Source organism: Leptonychotes weddellii, chromosome 6 (genome assembly GCF_054177405.1).
Source record: "Leptonychotes weddellii isolate Sample4059 chromosome 6, ASM5417740v2, whole genome shotgun sequence".
Taxonomy (NCBI): Eukaryota; Metazoa; Chordata; class Mammalia; order Carnivora; family Phocidae; genus Leptonychotes; species Leptonychotes weddellii.
Window position 1 is genome coordinate 5,703,398 of NC_138374.1, and position 17,520 is coordinate 5,720,917.

The window sequence follows — 17,520 nt, forward strand, 5'->3', positions numbered from 1 at the left end:
TTAATTTTTCTGTAGAACCTTTTCAATATCTTCACATAGATATATATCCGATGAGTATATAATATGCCGTGGTTTTTCAATTTACATAAATGGTATCAAATTACAATTGGCTTCACACAGTTTGCACTTACATTCACCTGTGTTTTACTTTTTTTTTTTATTAAAGGACAGCTGACACAGAATGCGACATTAGTCTCGGGTGCACAACCCAGGGCTCCGACTGCTCCGTACGTGAGGCTGGGCTCACAAGCGTCACTCCCAGCTGGTACCATACGCCGCCGTTACAAGAGCATTGACTGTATTCTGTGTGCTGTGCCTTTCATCCCCGTGCTTTATTCACTCCATTACTGGAAGCCTGTACCCGCCACTCCTTCACCCCTTTTTGCCCATTCTCCTCCCTCTCCCCCCACTGGCAGCCACCAGTTTTGTTCTCTGTATTTATGGATTGGTTTCTGCTTTATTTGTTCATTTGTTTGGTTTTTTTTATTACACGTTTAGATTCCACAGGTGAAATCATAGGGTATTTGTCTTCTCTGTCTTATTTCACTTCGTAGAATACCCTCTAGGATCTCATTCTTTTTTATGGCTGACTAATATTCCATTGTACATCTGTACCGCACCTTCTTTATCCATCCATCGGTCGATGGACACTGGGCTGCTTCCATGTCTTGGCTACTGTAAATACCGCTGCAATAAACATAGGGGTGCATAGATCTTTGCAAATTAGTGTTTTCATTTTCTTTGGGTAAATACCCAGTAGGAGAATTACTGAATCATATATCTATTTTAATGTTTCAAGGAACTTCCATACTGTTTTCCACAGTGACTGCACCAACTTACATTCTCACCAACAGTACATGAGGGTTCCTTTTTCTCCACATCCTCACCAACACTTGTTATTGCTTATCTTTCAGATACTAGCCATTCTGATGTGTGAGGTGGTATCTCATTGTGGTTTTGATTTGCATTTCCCTGATGATCAGTGATGTGGAGCATCTTTTCATGTGTCTATTGGTCATCTATAGGTCTTCTTTGGAAAAATGTCTATTCAGGTCCTCTGCCCATGTTTTTTAAAAATATTTTATTTATTTATTTGACAGAGAGAGACACAGAGAGAGAGGGAACACAAGCAGGGGGAGTGGGAGAGGGAGGAGCAGGCTCCCCACAGAGCAGGGAGCCCAATGTGGGGCTCGATCCCAGGACCCTGGGACCATGACCTGAGCCGAAGGCAGACGCTTAACGACTGAGCCACCCAGGCGCCCCACACTGCCCATGTTTTAATTGGATTTTTTTTTTTTGTCTTGAGTTGTGCAAATTCTGTATATATTTTGGATATTAGCTCCTCATTGGATCTGTCATTTGCAAATATCTTCTCCCATTCAGTAGGTTGCCTTTTCGTTTTGTTCATTCCTTTGCTGTACAAAGATTTTTCATCTGGGTGTAGTCCCAATAGTTGACTCTTGTTTCCCTTGCCTAAGAAGACATATCTAGAAAAATGTTGCTAAAGCTGATGTCAAAAAGATTACTGCCTATGGTCTCTTCTGGGAGTTTTATGATCTCAGGTCTCACATTTAGGTCTGTAATCTATTTTGAGTTTATTTTTGTGTGTAGTGTAAGAAAGTGGTCCAGTTTTCCCAGCACCATTTACTAAAGACACTTGTTTCCCCATTGTATATTCTTGCCTCCTTTGTCATAGATTGACCAGATAAGCATGAGTTTATTTCTCAGCATTCTGTTCTGTTCTATTGTTCAGTGTGTCCGTTTTGCTCCAGTACCATACTGTTTTGGTCATTATAGCTTGGTCGTATATTTTAAGATCTGGGCTTGTGATACCTCCAGCGTCGTTCTTCTTTCTGAAGGTTGCTTTGGCTAATGGGGCCTTCTGTGGTTCCATACAAATGTTACTATTATCTGTTTTAGTTTGTGAAAAGTGTTGTTGGTATTGTGCTAGGAATTGCATTGAATCTGTAGATTGCTTTGGGCATTAGGGACATTTTAATAATATTAATTCTTCCAATCCACGAACATGGACTATCTTTCCATTTGTTTGTGTCTTCTTCAATTTCTTTCATCAGTGTTTTATAGTTTTCAGAGTACAGGTCTTTCACCTCCTTGGTTAAGTGTATTCTTAGGTATTTTATTCTTTTTGGTGCAGTTATGTTTTATTTACTTTTTCTTTCTAGAAATTTTCCTTATTATTCAAATATGCTGACCTGTCTTCTGTTTCCTTAAACACAGAAAATGTGTTCAAGTAATTCCATAATCTGAAGTCCTTGGGTATTTACTCCTGAGGTTTCTTTCACAATTCCTTGCTTCTTTGTGTGCTTGGTAATTCTGAACTATGAGCTGCTCGTTTTTCTGGAAAATTATCTAGAAAACCATCTGGGAGTTCTCTAAGATCTAGGATGAAGGTGTGACCCTCCAAAGAGGATATATTTTGTCTCTGCCTGGCGCCCGGAAGCAGTACTAGTTTGAGACTCCTCTAAATGGCTTGACTTTATTGAGCCACTGAGGTGATGTGATCTCAGCTTCAGGTCCTCAAGTGCGATTTGTGGTTAGAGGTTTATTTTCCTACATTGGTCTGCCTAACACCAAGGGAACTCTCCTTACAGTTTCCTAGTGCTTCTAGAACGTTTTTACCTGAGGTATAGTTCTTTGTAGAGCCCGGCTTTATTGGGGAGAGGTTGGGAAGGGAAGGGGATAGTCTCCTATTAAACGTGGGCTGGTGCTGACCTTGGACTCCTATCTCCCTCACCATAAAAGGATATAAAAACCAAAACTTAGGTTTCCCGAATTTGCCAAATGGCTTCTCAGCTTCAGTGTACTACCCACCTCTGCAGGCTGCTTCTTGCAGTGAGATGTTGACCTGGTGTATCTTGCCATCTTGCAGCTCTTTGTTGCTTTACACCTGGGCTTCCTCTGTCTGCCCTGGACAAATCAGAAGCTGTTTTTTCCTGCCCTTTTGAGTGATATGATTTGGTCTCCTTGCTGTCCAGTAACTTCAATCGGTTGTGTCTTACTATTGAGGAGTCGAATTTATTTCTACCAGGGAAACAGTGCCCTTCTAATCCATAGATTTTGACCCTCTTTATTTCAGGGAAGATTTTATAAAATAAATGTGGGTATTTCTTCTATCTTTACTCAGATCCCTTAAGTGACACCATGTTGTGTCACCTTTGCTGGGGTCTTTTACTGTGGAACTTGTCATCCCCCTCAGCTAGGACCCTCACAGCCCTGTGTTCGGTACTGTTTTCATCCTTGGTTTTCATGGTTTTATTTGAGTTTTGCTGCCTCTGTTTTTCATTTCTGCAGATAGACATTTTTGCAGGGTGGGTTCTTCGCTTGCCTTCCTTTTCCTAGGGTGTCCAACTCCTCCTTAAATGTGGACAGTTCTTCCTGGAAAACCAGTCACCAGACAGCTGGGGGAAGGGCCAGACCAGTGCTCAAGGCTCTGAGGGAAGAGGGGTCTGGCCTTCCCTGCTCCCAGCAAGGACTCTGTGGGCCCTGGCCCTGCTCCAGGCTGGCACGGGTGGCTGGGCCTGTCTACACTGCTGCTTGTTCAGCCCGGACATAGCATGGTATCTGCTTACTCCTCACACCTGTTTCAAGCAAGGGGGGCTGGATTTCCCCTCTCCACTGTCAGGCTGGCCATGGCAGGCATTCTCTCCCTTCTCATGACCTTTCTTCACCCTGGCCTGCTGGACACTTCGCCTCCTTTTTATATGTTTGTTTGGGGTTGTAAATTTTTCTCAAAGATAGAGTATTACTCCTTTATGTGCATTTTCTGTACTGTTTTCAGGTAGTCTCAGAAAGAAGGGTCAAGGTCATCTTACAGACAGGTGTTAGTGTGTTCTTTTAAGAGAGCCGATGTGTCGAGACCTCTGCTTTTCTGAAGCAACAATAAAAAGAAATTGCCGCATTTCCCTGAGAACTGGTTATCCTTGGAGTTCTCTTGAAGCGTATTCCTCACAGAGCCAGAGAGAGACTGAGTATGGATGGTGAGGCTGATGGCACCCCGGCCTTGCGTGGCCCGTCGGGGATACCCGAGGCGTTGCTGGCATTTTCCCGTGAAAACATCTGATCTTCCTGTGGAGAGGTCTCTGATAAGCAGGACGCATTTACTCTCGCTTACACAGAGGTAAATAATGGTTGATGGTGGTGGTCAAGGCAGAGGACTCTATTTGGATTTAAAAATGTATTCTCAACCCTCTAAAAACTTGGAACTATGCAACTGCTGCTAAAATGTGAGCAGAACATGGACAAATGGGACAGTTCTATGTAATGGTGGATCTCGATTTTCCTCCAATATCTGGAAGTTGAAAAGGGAGAGAAATGGGGGTCTGAATTCCTGATTTTAATCGGTCTACAGGAGTATTTATTGAGTATGAACAATCTGGCCTGGAGTCCTTTCTCCACTCCATTCTAAGGACTCTTTGTGTCCAGGCTGGACTTTTCTTGGAAACCGAGGTTTACAAAGGCAGCATGAAAAGCGATGTCTGACAGGGTGTGTAGGACTCTTGCCCCTTCCTGCAAGGTCATGGCCTGTGCAGCTAGGGTTTCCTCCCACCTGTTTGTAGGCTTCCCATCGCCATGCCTGATATCTGAGAAGGGAGGATGCATCATCTTTCACTAACTTCACATTCGGGTCTGGCAGGAAGTAGACATGTCAACCTAGGCAGCATCTGCGAGTGTGACCGGTTTCACAGTGGATCGGTGCCTTGCGGATCCCAGGGTTTGATGTCAGAACTTTCGATCAGCATTTCCATGGTTTGGGCTTTGGTCACTATGGTGACCGTACAATTTATCCTTTAAAACAGGACATAGCTGAGAGAGTGGTGATTAATAATTAAACAGGGCCATAAACATAAATTGCGAATGTCCCAAACAAACTAGAATGAATGGCCAAGCTACCTATCTCCTCTGAGTTTCCGTGATAAATCCAAACATATTATGATACATTATAACACGGATCTCACTTTCTCTCCACTGCAATAAAAACCTGACATTATCTTTATTACCAAGACCAGATACTTATTCATTCTTAGCAGCAAAACTAGTATCATTTAGTAATGAATCATTTAAACCTCAAAGCCTTTCAGTTTTATAGGTGCACACATTCATTTTTACATCACACACTAATATCTTGCTCATAGTCTTCTGCCCTCTTCCAGGAAATGGAGCTTGATTTACTCCCATAGTTTATTACCCAAAGTTTGTTGGTAGGATTGCGGTACCTTTAGATGGTAAATTCGCTCCCCAATAGCTGTAGGATAGCTTACACATACTCATTGGACACTGTGAGCCAGGACCTGCACAGAGAGCTTTCCAGATAATAGCTCTGTCCTCACATCAACCTCCTGAGGAAGGTCCTGTTAGCACCCCCTCTACAACTTAGAGGCTGAGTAACCCTTGTGTTTGTGCAGAGCCTGGTTGAATATCCAAACAGCCCATCCTCAGTACACAGCCTCACAGGCACATTAGATGGTCTTTATGCCTACTTAAGGCATTTGCTCTATGTTGTTTCCTTTAATAAGAACTGGTATAGAAATGTCTCTTTGAAGTCTGTCCCTTGGTCAGTGGCCCATTGCTCCTTGTTTCAACTTGGCATATTTTCCATACAGCTGTGGTTTCCAGACTTGCTTCCTCTGCTTACAAAGATATATTCAATGGTGATTATACACGTTTGCATTCTTTCAACTGAGCTCCATTTGCGGAGGAAATGTAATTTTAGTGGGGTAAGTACTGTGAGAAATTCAAGTTAAGTGTTTCAAAATCCTCTTGAGTGGTCTTGGAAGTATGGAATAGCGTGTCCTGTGCCAGAGAAGTAGATCATCTTCTTATTAGGACATCCTCCTGTCTTCCTTGAGGTTTTGGCGCCATTTCCTACAGACTTGCCCTGCATTCGTGAGGGCTTCTAGGCTCCAAGGACCAGAGAAGGCAGTGTCTTGGCACCTGTGTTCACCGTGGGGCAAGAGGAGAACACGGTCAACGCTTAACTGACTTCCCACCACAGGTCCCACTCTGCACCCCCTCTTCTTAGGGTAGCTGGGGGAGGGGCCCCTGAAACAAGTGACTTGTGGTTTTACTGTTGTTTGTTGCTTTTTTTTTTTTAAGATTTTATTTATTAGAGCACAAGCAGGGGGAGTAGCAGCTGAGCAGGGAGCCCGATGCGGGACTCGATCCCAGGACCCCAGGATCATGACCTGAGCCGAAGGCAAATGCTTAACCTACTGAGTCCCTCAGGCGCCCTCCTACGCATCATTTTATGTAGTCTACATAACAATGCTCTGAGATAGGCCCTTTTTTCTCCTATTTTAAGGAGGGAGAAATTGAGGTTTAGGCCTATCAAGTGACCGGCACAGTCCCAAGGCATTGGTGTTTAGATAAAGCCCAGTGTAGAATCACTCCCAAGTTCATGCTCTGGTCCATGTGACCTTTCCATTAGCTTCCTTAGAGAGTTACACTTGTCCCTCAAAACACGTTCTTTGGTTTTCTTCCTGGTTGTCATTTTCTATGTGAGTTTGTGATTCTTTGAACTAAGTACTTTGGTAGAAGAATTTTGGTGCATTTCACTCAGCCATCTGGATCATCACTGGGTATATGGACACCACAGTGGTGGAGGAAAGATGATTACTTGTGTTGGCAAATTCATTCGCAGTTGAAGGAATTCTGTTACACAATTCTGGAAGATTCGGATTTTTACCAACCTCTCAATTTTAGGCCTTTACAAATCGAAAGGAAGCTTAAAGACACAGGAAAGCTTACATCCTCCAGGTGGCACTGGCCCAGAAATGCCAGTGTCCACTGTATCCCAAGACCTGTGACCAGTGTGCCATCTGGAGCCCCTCCTTTGAGTGTAACTATGTGAGCCTATTGAGACACCTGTTAAATGTTAGAGAAAATGTTGGCAAGAAGATTAACAAAGGTCAACCAGCTTGTATGGCGAGAGGATGCATTCAGAAAGTTTACTCCTACCACTTTGCAGGGGACTCTGGTGGCTCCTGAGGTCAGGTTCTGGTCACAGCTCACAGAGATGGGTGATCACACATAATCTTGTGGTTTGTTGCAGGGAACTCGTAAGCCAAACCCTCCTCAGAAGCCTCTGCCTGCAGATCCTTTGAACAAGACCAGCCGGCTCGCCAGAGCCTCAGCCAGGACCTTGGGACAGCAGGAGGCTGAGCGGCTCCACCTGGTGCCCCTCAGGTCGGTGTAACAGCCCAGCCCATCGCTTTCTCCCCAGAACCGTGTGGGGCAGCCGCACCGACCTGTGCTTTCCCTGCCCTGTCAGGACGTGGGCCCAGTAGTCTAAGGCCAGGCTTCCTATACCCCAGTACCTGGGAACAGCATAAAAGAGTTGCCGAAGCAGACAGGAGCATTAGCAGGAGGCAGTCACAGGCCTATAATCCCTGGAATCACCCAGTGGCTCTTGGCAAGAGCCCCAGTGTCCCAAGAGAAACCAGGATCAAGTAGCCCTAGATCGTGTGTCTGGGAAAGCAGTGACTCTTGAGATGGGCCAACCCCATCCCCCAAAAAGATGAAGACGAACAGCTACAAAGTGCTGTGATCCTGTGAAGACTGAACATACCTCCAAAACCATCGGAAACCTTCATAAACTCTGCCCCATCCCTGGGGTCCTGAGAAAGGAGGTGAGGTGTGTCGGGGGGAGTCACATATGAATGAGGGAGGTGAGGTGAGGAGTTAGTTCCTGAACACTTGGTACAATGGGGAGCTTCTCCATCCAACTAACAAAAGGAATCTCCTTTTTGAGACTGTTCCCCAGCCGTGGTCATCGCTTACCCTATCCCACAGGATGAGGAAGGTAGACTCCTGACCCAGGGAGGCACGCTGGCTGTGGGCCAGGGCTGATCCATGCTGGTTTTCAAGAGCCATTCAATTTCCAGGAATTTTGCAAGCTAGGTGTTAAACCGAGCCACTATTACATAAACGCCTACTGAGACAAGTTATGTGAAAAACATAAAAGCCTCAAAACCCCTTTTTTACCTTTTACCGTTACCTATGTTCTGGAGGTTACACACGGCTATTTCTGTATGGCGGAAATGCCATGGAAGGTGGCCGGCTCACACAGCCGGAGGATTTACACCCTGGAAACAGACAAAGGCTACAGGTTGGCCCCCCTCGCTCCCCACAATGGGTAGGTTACACCCGCAGCCAAAACACCCTACTGACACGCATACCCCCTTGGCAGGAAGCTTGCTGTAGGAGCTCGAAAGAACCAAAGGTAGGCTGTTGGCCAGGCCCTGGGCTCAGTAATTCAGTGTCTCCAGCGGGGAAGACACACATTCGTGATGTCATTACAGCTTTGGGGAAAAATGTTTGGCCTGTGAGAGAGCGAGCAGCCTCATAAATCCCAGAGATAACACGGGTCAAGGGGGCAGAACAGTGGTTTCATTCCCGACTGCATAAATACAGAAAGATTGCAGAGCATCCTAATTATTTCACTGTGGTTTGTATGCCGGTCTTAAAGTTACTTTTCTTGTTCAAAAGAAAAAGCACTGCTTTACATGGACACGAGGGGAAGGCGCTCTTTTTACATGCCATCAAACCGTGGCCCGTCGTCCCCTCTGCCGGCCGCTGACTCCGGTGCGAGCTGGTGTTGGTCTTGCTCTCGAAGGAGAAGAATTCGTTTTTGAGGGATCCCATGTGCCCCGGCTCTGCTCCCCAGACGTGCCCGGGCTGATCCGGTTGCCGAAACGACACACCCCGTCAGTGTAGACGCACGCGGGATGGGGACCACTTAGGGCCCCACATGCCAAGTCGCTCGGGGGCTTTTCCCGTTGATGACAGCCCCACGGACACGTACAGCTACGATGCGTGTGCGGAGTTCAGTGAAACTCTTCACTAAAATGTGTCTCCTCTAGGTTTTGCTTTTTCTCACGTGGCTCCTAGAAAAGGTTCGATGACCTACGTGGCTCCCATTTTTTCTAGTGAGTGGGCACGGTTCTAGAGTCAGCTCGTGGAGAGGAGGTGGGGCTCTGGCGAGGGTTCCTCTCGTGGCCAGGGGCATAGGCCACCAGCAGTCTCCCCGAGGGGACCCGCAACCCTGCCACATGCCAGAGCCGTCTCCGGCCCTCAGCACCGGGGGTGGGGGCTGATCCTGAAGGCTCAGCCAAGGGCGGGGAAGGACCCCGACCGCAGACGTCTGCACCCGCAGAAGCCGCTTTCAGGGGCTCCGCCTACACCTTTGTTACAGTTTTGTTTTCTCTTGCCGCAGACCCGCTCCTAAACACCCCCATCAAGCGCCCAGACCCCCCCACGCCGCCTACACCAAGTGAGAAGCAAGTCGACACCTTTTTTTCGACAGTGAAGACAGAAGTTTGCACTATCGTTCAACTCCAGTTGGAGTTCGTTTTTTGTACCAACTTTTAGGATTTTTTTTTTAATGTTTAAAACACCATTATTCTCCGAACTTTGAGCTACTGCCGCTGGTGCTGTGCTATGGTGCTCTGTATACTTGCTCAGGTACTTGTAAATTATTAATTTATGCGAAATGCTGGCTACAGCGCAGTGCGCTGTGGGAGGCATTTTTACCATCACTGAGTTTTCCGTGGAAGGAAGGCTTGTGTGCTTTCAGTAGTTAGTGAACTTGAAATATCTTGCTTTATGGGATTCTGGACAGGAGGTTGACTTTTTGATCGAGGCTTTATTGGCAGAACGGTTCCCCAACTATCCACGGCTGTGGTTATGGCGCAGACCCAGCTCAGGAGACCCCAGGTAGAACCTTGAGTGATTCTCTGGAACCCCTGATCTCAGCCCAGAGCCAGGGGCTTCAAGTCCAGGCTGGGCTGGGCTTTCTGTGAGCCCGGGCCTCAGCCCACCAGCAGCCACGCCTTAAAGCTCCAGGATAGGAAGGCAGGCTCTGGCTTCTGACCAGGACGGTCTGGAGAGAACCTGAGTAGCAGAAAGGAATTTTAAGGTGTGGCCACACCAGGGCAGAAACTTGACCTTGAGCTCGCAGGCTGTGAGCACATTTGAAGAGCAGGCCAAGACCGTTGCTTTACAGAAACACTGCCCTTCCCACCATGCTGGCTTGGGCACCTTATTTAGATGGGGAAGGGGGGCGTTTGTACAAGCAGGCTACTGCCCAGGCACTGCAAACCTCCGGCCCGCTGTACTGTTTGGAGCTGAGCAAATTACAGTACAAGGATTCTGTGTTCAGACAGACAGAGGCGGCTTTCCATGAGACCATAACTATTTTCAGATGTGAACCAGTAACCAGATCTAGTGAATCAATGCTGTAGATAAAAATTAGGCAGACTCCCTATGCCCACAGAAACTACAACCAAATGGAACCCCGTGTGGCAGGCGGAGTCTGCCATCCAAGTTACTAGTCAGTTATTTAGGGGGCGTTCTATGTTCCCAGCTTGGCTGTGGGAATCTCTGAGAGATGCTTTTAGCATAAGGTCTGAATCCTTTTTTTAAACCCTCACAACCTACCTGTTGAGCGTCGCAGAATGTGATAAGGAGATCAATTTCCTAATCCTAAACATTCATGAAATGCGGTCCTGGGTAGCAGCCCCTTCAACCTTTTACTCTTCCAATGTCTGACTGGGGAGCCGTTTTCACATTAGAAGGCAGTTGACAACAGTTCCGTAATTCACTGAGTGTTTTATGATAAAGACTTCAGCTGGGGTCATTTCCACGGTTTTCCAATGCCTTGAAGCAGACACAAAATATACCAAGAATCGGTTTGCCTTCCGGAAAACAAGACTGCATTGAACTCTCCCGGTGTCCTCCACTGTATCTAGGCAACATAGTATTCATGATCGCAGATAAACTAAATAAATCCATGTCACAAACACACAAAAGGGAGCCCAGTTCTACTACATTCCATCATACAATTATTAACTTCTTGAAAAGGCAAAGCCATGTTAGAAAGTATTACTGTTGTTGAATACCTACAGAATTACTGTAACTGAGAGTACATTTGGGAACTGTATCAAGGCCAAAACACATGCTGTTGAAACGTTTACAGAATTTTTATGGTGCATTTATGTGGGTATTATCTTTACAGATGCCCAGATCTTTAGATCTGTCATTTTAGCCCCTCCTCCTATTGTGAGGAAGAGGATGTGAAGTTTGTCTTTTGTCTTTTTTTTTTTTTTTTTAAATCCTTAGCTAGAATTCCTGTGCTTCCATTTCAGAGAACCAGGAATATTTTGGTATTAAAAAAGGGTAACGCTGTGATCTTACACCATGTCATCAATGGCCATTTAGGGGCTGCAGTGGATGACACATTCCTATCTCTACAGTACAGATTGCATTTACAGAGCCTTGCAAGTTATTTCTGGATAAGAACATGTTTAAGCCTAACATCCCCTGACCAATATGCAGATATTAAAGGAACAATACTTCCAAGATGCAGAACCTATCAAATGAAGCATTTTAGCAATAAGCTCCATTTTAATATAACTTAGGAAAAGAGCCAGGGTTTTTTTTTGGGGGGGGGAGGTGTACCTCTCCCTTTTTATATCGTTATAGATGTGAAAACAAAAAAATCAATACTTATATTTCCATGGCAGTCTATTTTTAATATTTTTAAAGGTTCTATAGGCGTGCATAAGGGTTGGTTTGAGTTAATAAGGCCATCACTGAGAAATTTAACATGTCTAGACCCAAAATAGGCCCTGAGGGTAGTCACTTTTTTCTTCCCCCTGTCTTGTTATAGTTGTAGGTTACATGACCCCACTTACTGGGAAGTATAGGGCTAATTTTCCAGGCATGCTCTTTAAAAGTTTATCTCCTGAATTTTTTGGTAACAGTTTGTTTTCCTGACACATGGAATCAGATGTGTAGCAACCAAGAGAAACAATGCATAACATTTTCCATTGTCCAAATATGCATACAGAGGTTACACTTCCCAGTGTGAATTTTTCCAGCTTACACATGTGGGATGACATCACAGAAACCACAAAAGCAACAAATTAAACTACATGAGCATAAATACTCCTGACTGGTCTCAGAGGAGACATTTTTTATGCCTTCTTAACTTTATTACGAATTCTCAGGCTGAAACCATAGGCCATTGTTCTCCCGCAAATCAATACAACACAATCGCTGTATCCCCTCAAAGAGAAACAGCAAAAACTCTGATCCATGTGAAGCTGCTCTTAGGAGCCTGTGATCTCCCCTGGTGCTGCAGAGAGCCTGGTGCTGGGCCAGCTAGAACGCCCGAGCACCTTCCTGCCATCTCTCAGTTGATGTTTACTAAGCATTCTGAGCCAATACGACCCTGACAACTAAAAGGGCAAGATGCCTGGGCAGCTGAGCTGGATCTTTCTCACGAAACCTGACCCCTTGGCAGTCTTTCCTCATGAGGCTGATTTCATTGAGAACTTCTGCAACGGAGGGCTCCCTTCGGTGTTCTGGAAGCAGCAAGCCCAGGGCAGACTCGCTCTGGAGCTCCTTCCTCCCTGCCATCAGTAGGACCCCAGCTAACCACAAGTGACCCAGATAAACAGGATACCAACCCTCCCCAGAAGTCTCACGGTGCCGTGCTGACCCCCAGATGGGACTTCACACGCTATGGCTGACTGGTGGGAGACACTGCAGCTGCCATCTTTTGTCCTCCCCACCACCCCAGAGGCCTGCCCCAGGCTGCTACAGTCACTTCCCCCATGACTCAGGAACATACACACGTCGGACACAAGCAGCTGAGGCTAGTACGTCTGCCTCTTAGCACCCAGAGGCCGGTCCCTTTTCCACACCAAACCTAGTGCTGATGCCCCTCCGTGTGACAAATCTCTGCCTTCAGAGCTCCTGTAGGTCAGCCCGAGTAGGGGCTGGGGCAGGGTGTGGCTACCCCACCAGCCCAGCCACTGGACGCACAAAGCCCACCCTTCTCCAGAGTGGCAGCTCAGAACAAGCCCACCAGCGACGCCCCAGCTTTGAATCCAGCAGAGCGCTTCCCACAGGCACATCACCCCTACCCCCAGAAAATCAGTTAATCTCCGATGGCACAATTCTCTTGACTCACTCTACAGTTTCTGTTGACATCTCTTCCTCGAAAACCTATTTGGAAACTCGGATAGTGATACAAGTTACACACCAGGAAAGATCAGTGAGCCCCAGGCTAAGAACCATTTCTGTGCAGTGAGGATGCTTCCAGAAGCCATTTACCTACACACGGATGGAAATCCCCTCCTTACACTTGGGACAGCACTAGCAGCTGACAGTCCAGCCCTAAGAGCCTGTTGCATAGGAGAAAAACTAGGAGACAAAATACTGCATATAAAATTGTTATAACATTCAATAATGGGTAGTGATAGCCTGGAGATTTACCACACAGTGAAAGGAATTCTCAGTGAGCTTCAGCTCTTCCAGGTCAAATAGTCGAATAGTCTGGAACCCATCCTGATTTTCCACATCATCAGCAAAAAACCTGTCTTACGCTCCCCGTGAGTTTCCTTCCAGAAAATAATTTATTCAGTCCTCAATTTAAGCGCAGTTTAAATCCAGACAAAATAATAAATAGCTTGTGATTTTTTCAGTTTCACAAAGAAGCAGAATGACATCCAAGTTCATGGCCTATAAGCAAGCATGTAAGTAGGGCAATGATAGAAAAAAAAAGTATCAAATTGGAAAGACAGAAAATCCTCTAAGAGTCCAAGGCAAGACGAGGAATGGCAGACCTTCTATCAGGTTGAATTGGGAGGTTGTGGGGAAGACCCATGGTTTGAGCGTGTCTGGCAACTGTTAAGTAAAACTCTTGAACACTAAGCTGCAGGCCACTCAGCACAGCACACTTACAGCTACGAAATAGACCAGTTCCTTAAGTTCATCGTGCTTCGTCCGTTTATAATGCTTCAGTCGGCTAAGTTGTTTTTTTTTCCACATACCTTTCACGTTACAGTCTGTTGCTTTTGTACACATTTCTCATATTGGGGTTCTACAGGTAACAACCTGCTATTTCCGTAGAGAAAGCCATTGTTAAGAAAAGAATATTATATCCAATAAATGGTATCCAGGTAAATATAAAGACGTGTCTCGTTCATTACTGACAATGTCACAAAAATGGGGAAAGGAAAACCCCTTATCTGTATTCTCACCCATTTCTAGGGGCACAGGGAAGATCTGGAACAGTCCATAAGAAACTAAAAAGAGTGGTGGTCAGGGGTCAGGTGCTGTCAGTCCACACAAACCAGTCAGATGATGGCACAAGAAAGAAGGTGTCTCTTAACATGCGCGGGGGGGTGGGGAGGAGTCAGGGAAGGGGGACCAGATACTTGTTTTGAACAATGTAAATGTATAACCTATCCAAATCTTTTTTTTTTTTGGGAAAACTCACCTTATTTACAAAAGAGAAATTCAAAAAACATGCGGGGTAGAAACATGGACATCAGATTTCTCCAGAATGAAAATCTGAGTGTAGTAGAAATTTTTAGATTTTTGAAAAACAATCCAATTTCATAAAGAACTACAGAAAATACAAAGAAAAATAGATATACAGAATGGTAACAAGGGGTCTTTATTCTTACTACCTTCTACCCATATCAAAGCAAGTAGGCAGAAAACAAGTACCTAGAAGACCCCAATTAATAACATACTATATGTTGGCTAAATGAACATAATAAAAAAAATAATCAAAATGGATATGTATCAAATTGAGATACTTCAAACATACAGAATATGCCTTCTTTCAAAGTGCCTCTGAAAAAGAAAGCTATATACACAGACTATATGTCAAACTATATATAAAACTAAACTATATATATAACTATTATATATAACTGTATAGATAACTATTTTATATAAGTATACCTATTATATATAATTTTATATATTAAGCCACAAAGTAAAACTCAAATTCCAAATGGTACAACAAACCATAGGTTGTGTCTTTGGGGAAATTAAAACACAAGTCAAATCACTAATCTCACTAAGGAAAAAGATGAAAAGCACATACACAAAGCATAGGAACATCTAGAATCCAACAGTCCACTGTAAATCAGTGAGAGGTCTCAGGAATATAAGGATGGTTCAATATTTTTAAATCTACTTATTCAAGTCACCGAATTGACAGATTTTCAGGAAATATGCCATATTAGGATTACCAGGGACACTGAAAAGACATTTGAGAAAACTCAGTATCTATTCCTGAGTTTTTAAAGATCTGAAGAAGGCCGGAAACCACAGGACTCGAGAGATGCGAACATCATTTGTGGAAAATTGAACTCACCCATGGCAAGATCTTATAGGCAGTCATTTTTGGCTAAATTGCACTGCAATAGCAAACCACAAGAGGATTATTTCTTACTCACATCCGGGGGTAAACTCTAACTCTGGCTCTTCCTTGGGGCCCTGGGCTGATGGAGTACCTGCTCCTGAGTCACAGCTGGTCTTGTGGCAGAAGGAAGTGAGATGTGGGGATTCGTAAAACTTCCGCCCAGAAGGGCAGGAGCCATTTCCATTACCATTTCATTGACCAAAGTCATCCCATTGTATGGCCAAGGCTTCTGTCAGGAGGATGGGAGGACGTCTCCAGGATTTTGTCAATGAGAAGGGGCATGTGCTCTTGCCACAGATGGGGCTCGTGAACAGGATCTACAACAGACTGAGAAATGAACTGAAGATGAAGGTCAACATTGATCGTGGGGGGAAAAGGGCTGTGAGACGTTGTGACTACACTCCGATTTGGAGAGAGATTTAAAAAGTTAATCAAGCAAATTTAAAGGAATATGCATTCGTACAAAAGGTAAAACACTCATGAAATGTGTAAAGAGAGGACAATCTATGACCCACAGACCCAGTTCCTGAGGTGGATGTTCTAGAAACTACAGAATAAAGCTGAGAATTGCCAACATCAATAAAATCAACTGTGCTTTGTCTCTGTGCCCTTTCCCCAAAGCTTTGGAGCTTTAATTACCTTTTAATCGGGCTTTACCTTACAGAGAAAATTCCACTCCCATGCAGACCTTGGTAGCTAGTCTTCTCCTCGGGCCGAGTTAACCTGCTTCTCTCTGGAGACACAAAATGCATGTGGTCTCCTCGCTCACTTGGCTCACGTTCACGTGCATCTGCTGAGTTCAAGCTCCCGCACACGTGTGTCTAAGCTCCCAGCCAGCAGACCTAGCTGTGGTTAATGCCTACTTGTCTTCCAACTGTGTGATCAGCATCAAAAACCCTTCTGCTCTGGACGCTAACTTTAATATACTTCTCTTTGGCACGGTCGTCAACATGCCAGCAGGCTGGGTCTTTCATTGTCAGGGCATAAGGATATGCAAACACATTCTCAGACAGGTCTGTTCTAGAAAGACTGATCCTCCATCAGACACCTCTAAAAGAGTGGAATCGGAGTCTTGAAATACGTTTGTTTTTTTTTTTTTTTTTTACTTTGATGTGAGCCCAACAGCTGAGGAGAAAACCTTTCACGTGGCCTCCTGGGCTTCCAGGAGCGTCACTCCAGAAGGGAACACCAGCCTGACAGCAGGGCCTGGAAGGCCTGAAGTCGGGAAGGGAGGTCATAATTGAAAACACATGAGGGGAAGAATTTCCACAAGGTCCCAGAGTGGCTCAGAGGACAGCTCGGGGGCAGGAGCGGGAAGTGGGAGATCCGTGTCTGTCTGTGCAGCTCCAGGACATAAATATTTGGTTTTGTGTCTAACTCCAAAAGGCGCAAGTGCAAGAAAACATCCCCACGCGGCAGACACCCAATGACGACCCCACAGGCACACGCGCTTAGGTAAAAAAAAAAAGATGTATTTCAAAGTGGGAACAGTTGTACGTCACAAAATTCACTGTGAATCTTCAACTAAATAAATAATCAAATGTATAGCCTCAAAAGACGCGGAGTTTCATCTCTAGCTCAACGGTCGCGTTTTGCCGTTGTTTCTCTTGGGCTTTCAAAGTCAGTAGCGCCCTGGTCAGCAGACAGACTACTTCTTTGCCATTTGGGTTCTTTTCCTTTCTTCTAATAAGGAGACCACATTCTAGGTAAACAAAAATAGGTGAATGTCATCCAAGGTTTGTGGTTATTTTAAAGTACCATAAAATTAGCCTCAAAAATCCAAAAGAATATTCCAACCTGTCTGTCAAAAACTCTGGCCATTTCTAGGACACCTTTGCCGAACTGAAAGTGAAAACAACAAAAATTACATGTATATAATAATATACAACATATATATGTGTGTGTGTGTGTCTGTTCTTTCTTCTCCTCCAGGGAAAGGCTTTAGATAAAGATTGAGCTCCTTACCTCATTTTTTACACTTGCATCTGCTCCTTTGTCAAGAAGTAACTGGACTAACTCCTCGTGATTATTTAACACGGCCACCTAAGAAACAAAAGACAGTGGGGTGTGAGCGAGTCTGCCTTCCCCACAGAGGACGAGGCCAGTGGCCAGGGTGGACCCCATGCAGGTGGGCCTGCGGAAATCGCCCAGAGGCTTTCTCAAGAAGGCAGAGCCAGCCAGGACCACTGTGGCCTCGCAGAACAGACACATGCTCTCACTCTGCAGTGAGGCTGAGGGCAAGGGAAACGGAAGCGGAATCTGCCTTCCTCCGCACT

General features: G+C 45.2%; 2 protein-coding genes across 5 annotated transcripts in view; one reads left to right on the forward strand and one right to left on the reverse strand.

Annotated features, from left to right (window-relative positions):
- ADAM12 (ADAM metallopeptidase domain 12) overlaps positions 1-13,996 on the forward strand; it is a 314,942-nt gene extending 300,946 nt beyond the window's left edge. Inside the window, exons 19-20 of the mRNA XM_081823035.1 lie at positions 7,070-7,203; positions 9,233-13,996. Coding sequence (XP_081679161.1) covers positions 7,070-7,203; positions 9,233-9,293 — 195 coding nt within the window. The 3' untranslated portion in view covers positions 9,294-13,996. The remainder of the gene's footprint in view (positions 1-7,069; positions 7,204-9,232) is intronic.
- A 2,492-nt stretch (positions 13,997-16,488) lies between these two features.
- The window catches only part of FANK1 (fibronectin type III and ankyrin repeat domains 1), a 99,761-nt gene continuing 98,729 nt past the window's right edge, over positions 16,489-17,520 (reverse strand). For 2 of the 4 annotated variants that reach the window (XM_081823315.1, XM_081823316.1), the window contains 3 exons: positions 17,210-17,287; positions 17,042-17,086; positions 16,490-16,946 (listed from right to left, as the gene is read on the reverse strand). In XM_081823315.1, the coding sequence (XP_081679441.1) occupies positions 16,893-16,946; positions 17,042-17,086; positions 17,210-17,287 (177 nt within the window). In that variant the 3' untranslated portion in view covers positions 16,490-16,892. Of the gene's footprint in view, positions 16,947-17,041; positions 17,087-17,209; positions 17,288-17,520 lie in introns of all 4 variants that reach the window. The other 2 variants (XM_081823314.1, XR_014146130.1) reach the window with 2 other exon arrangements.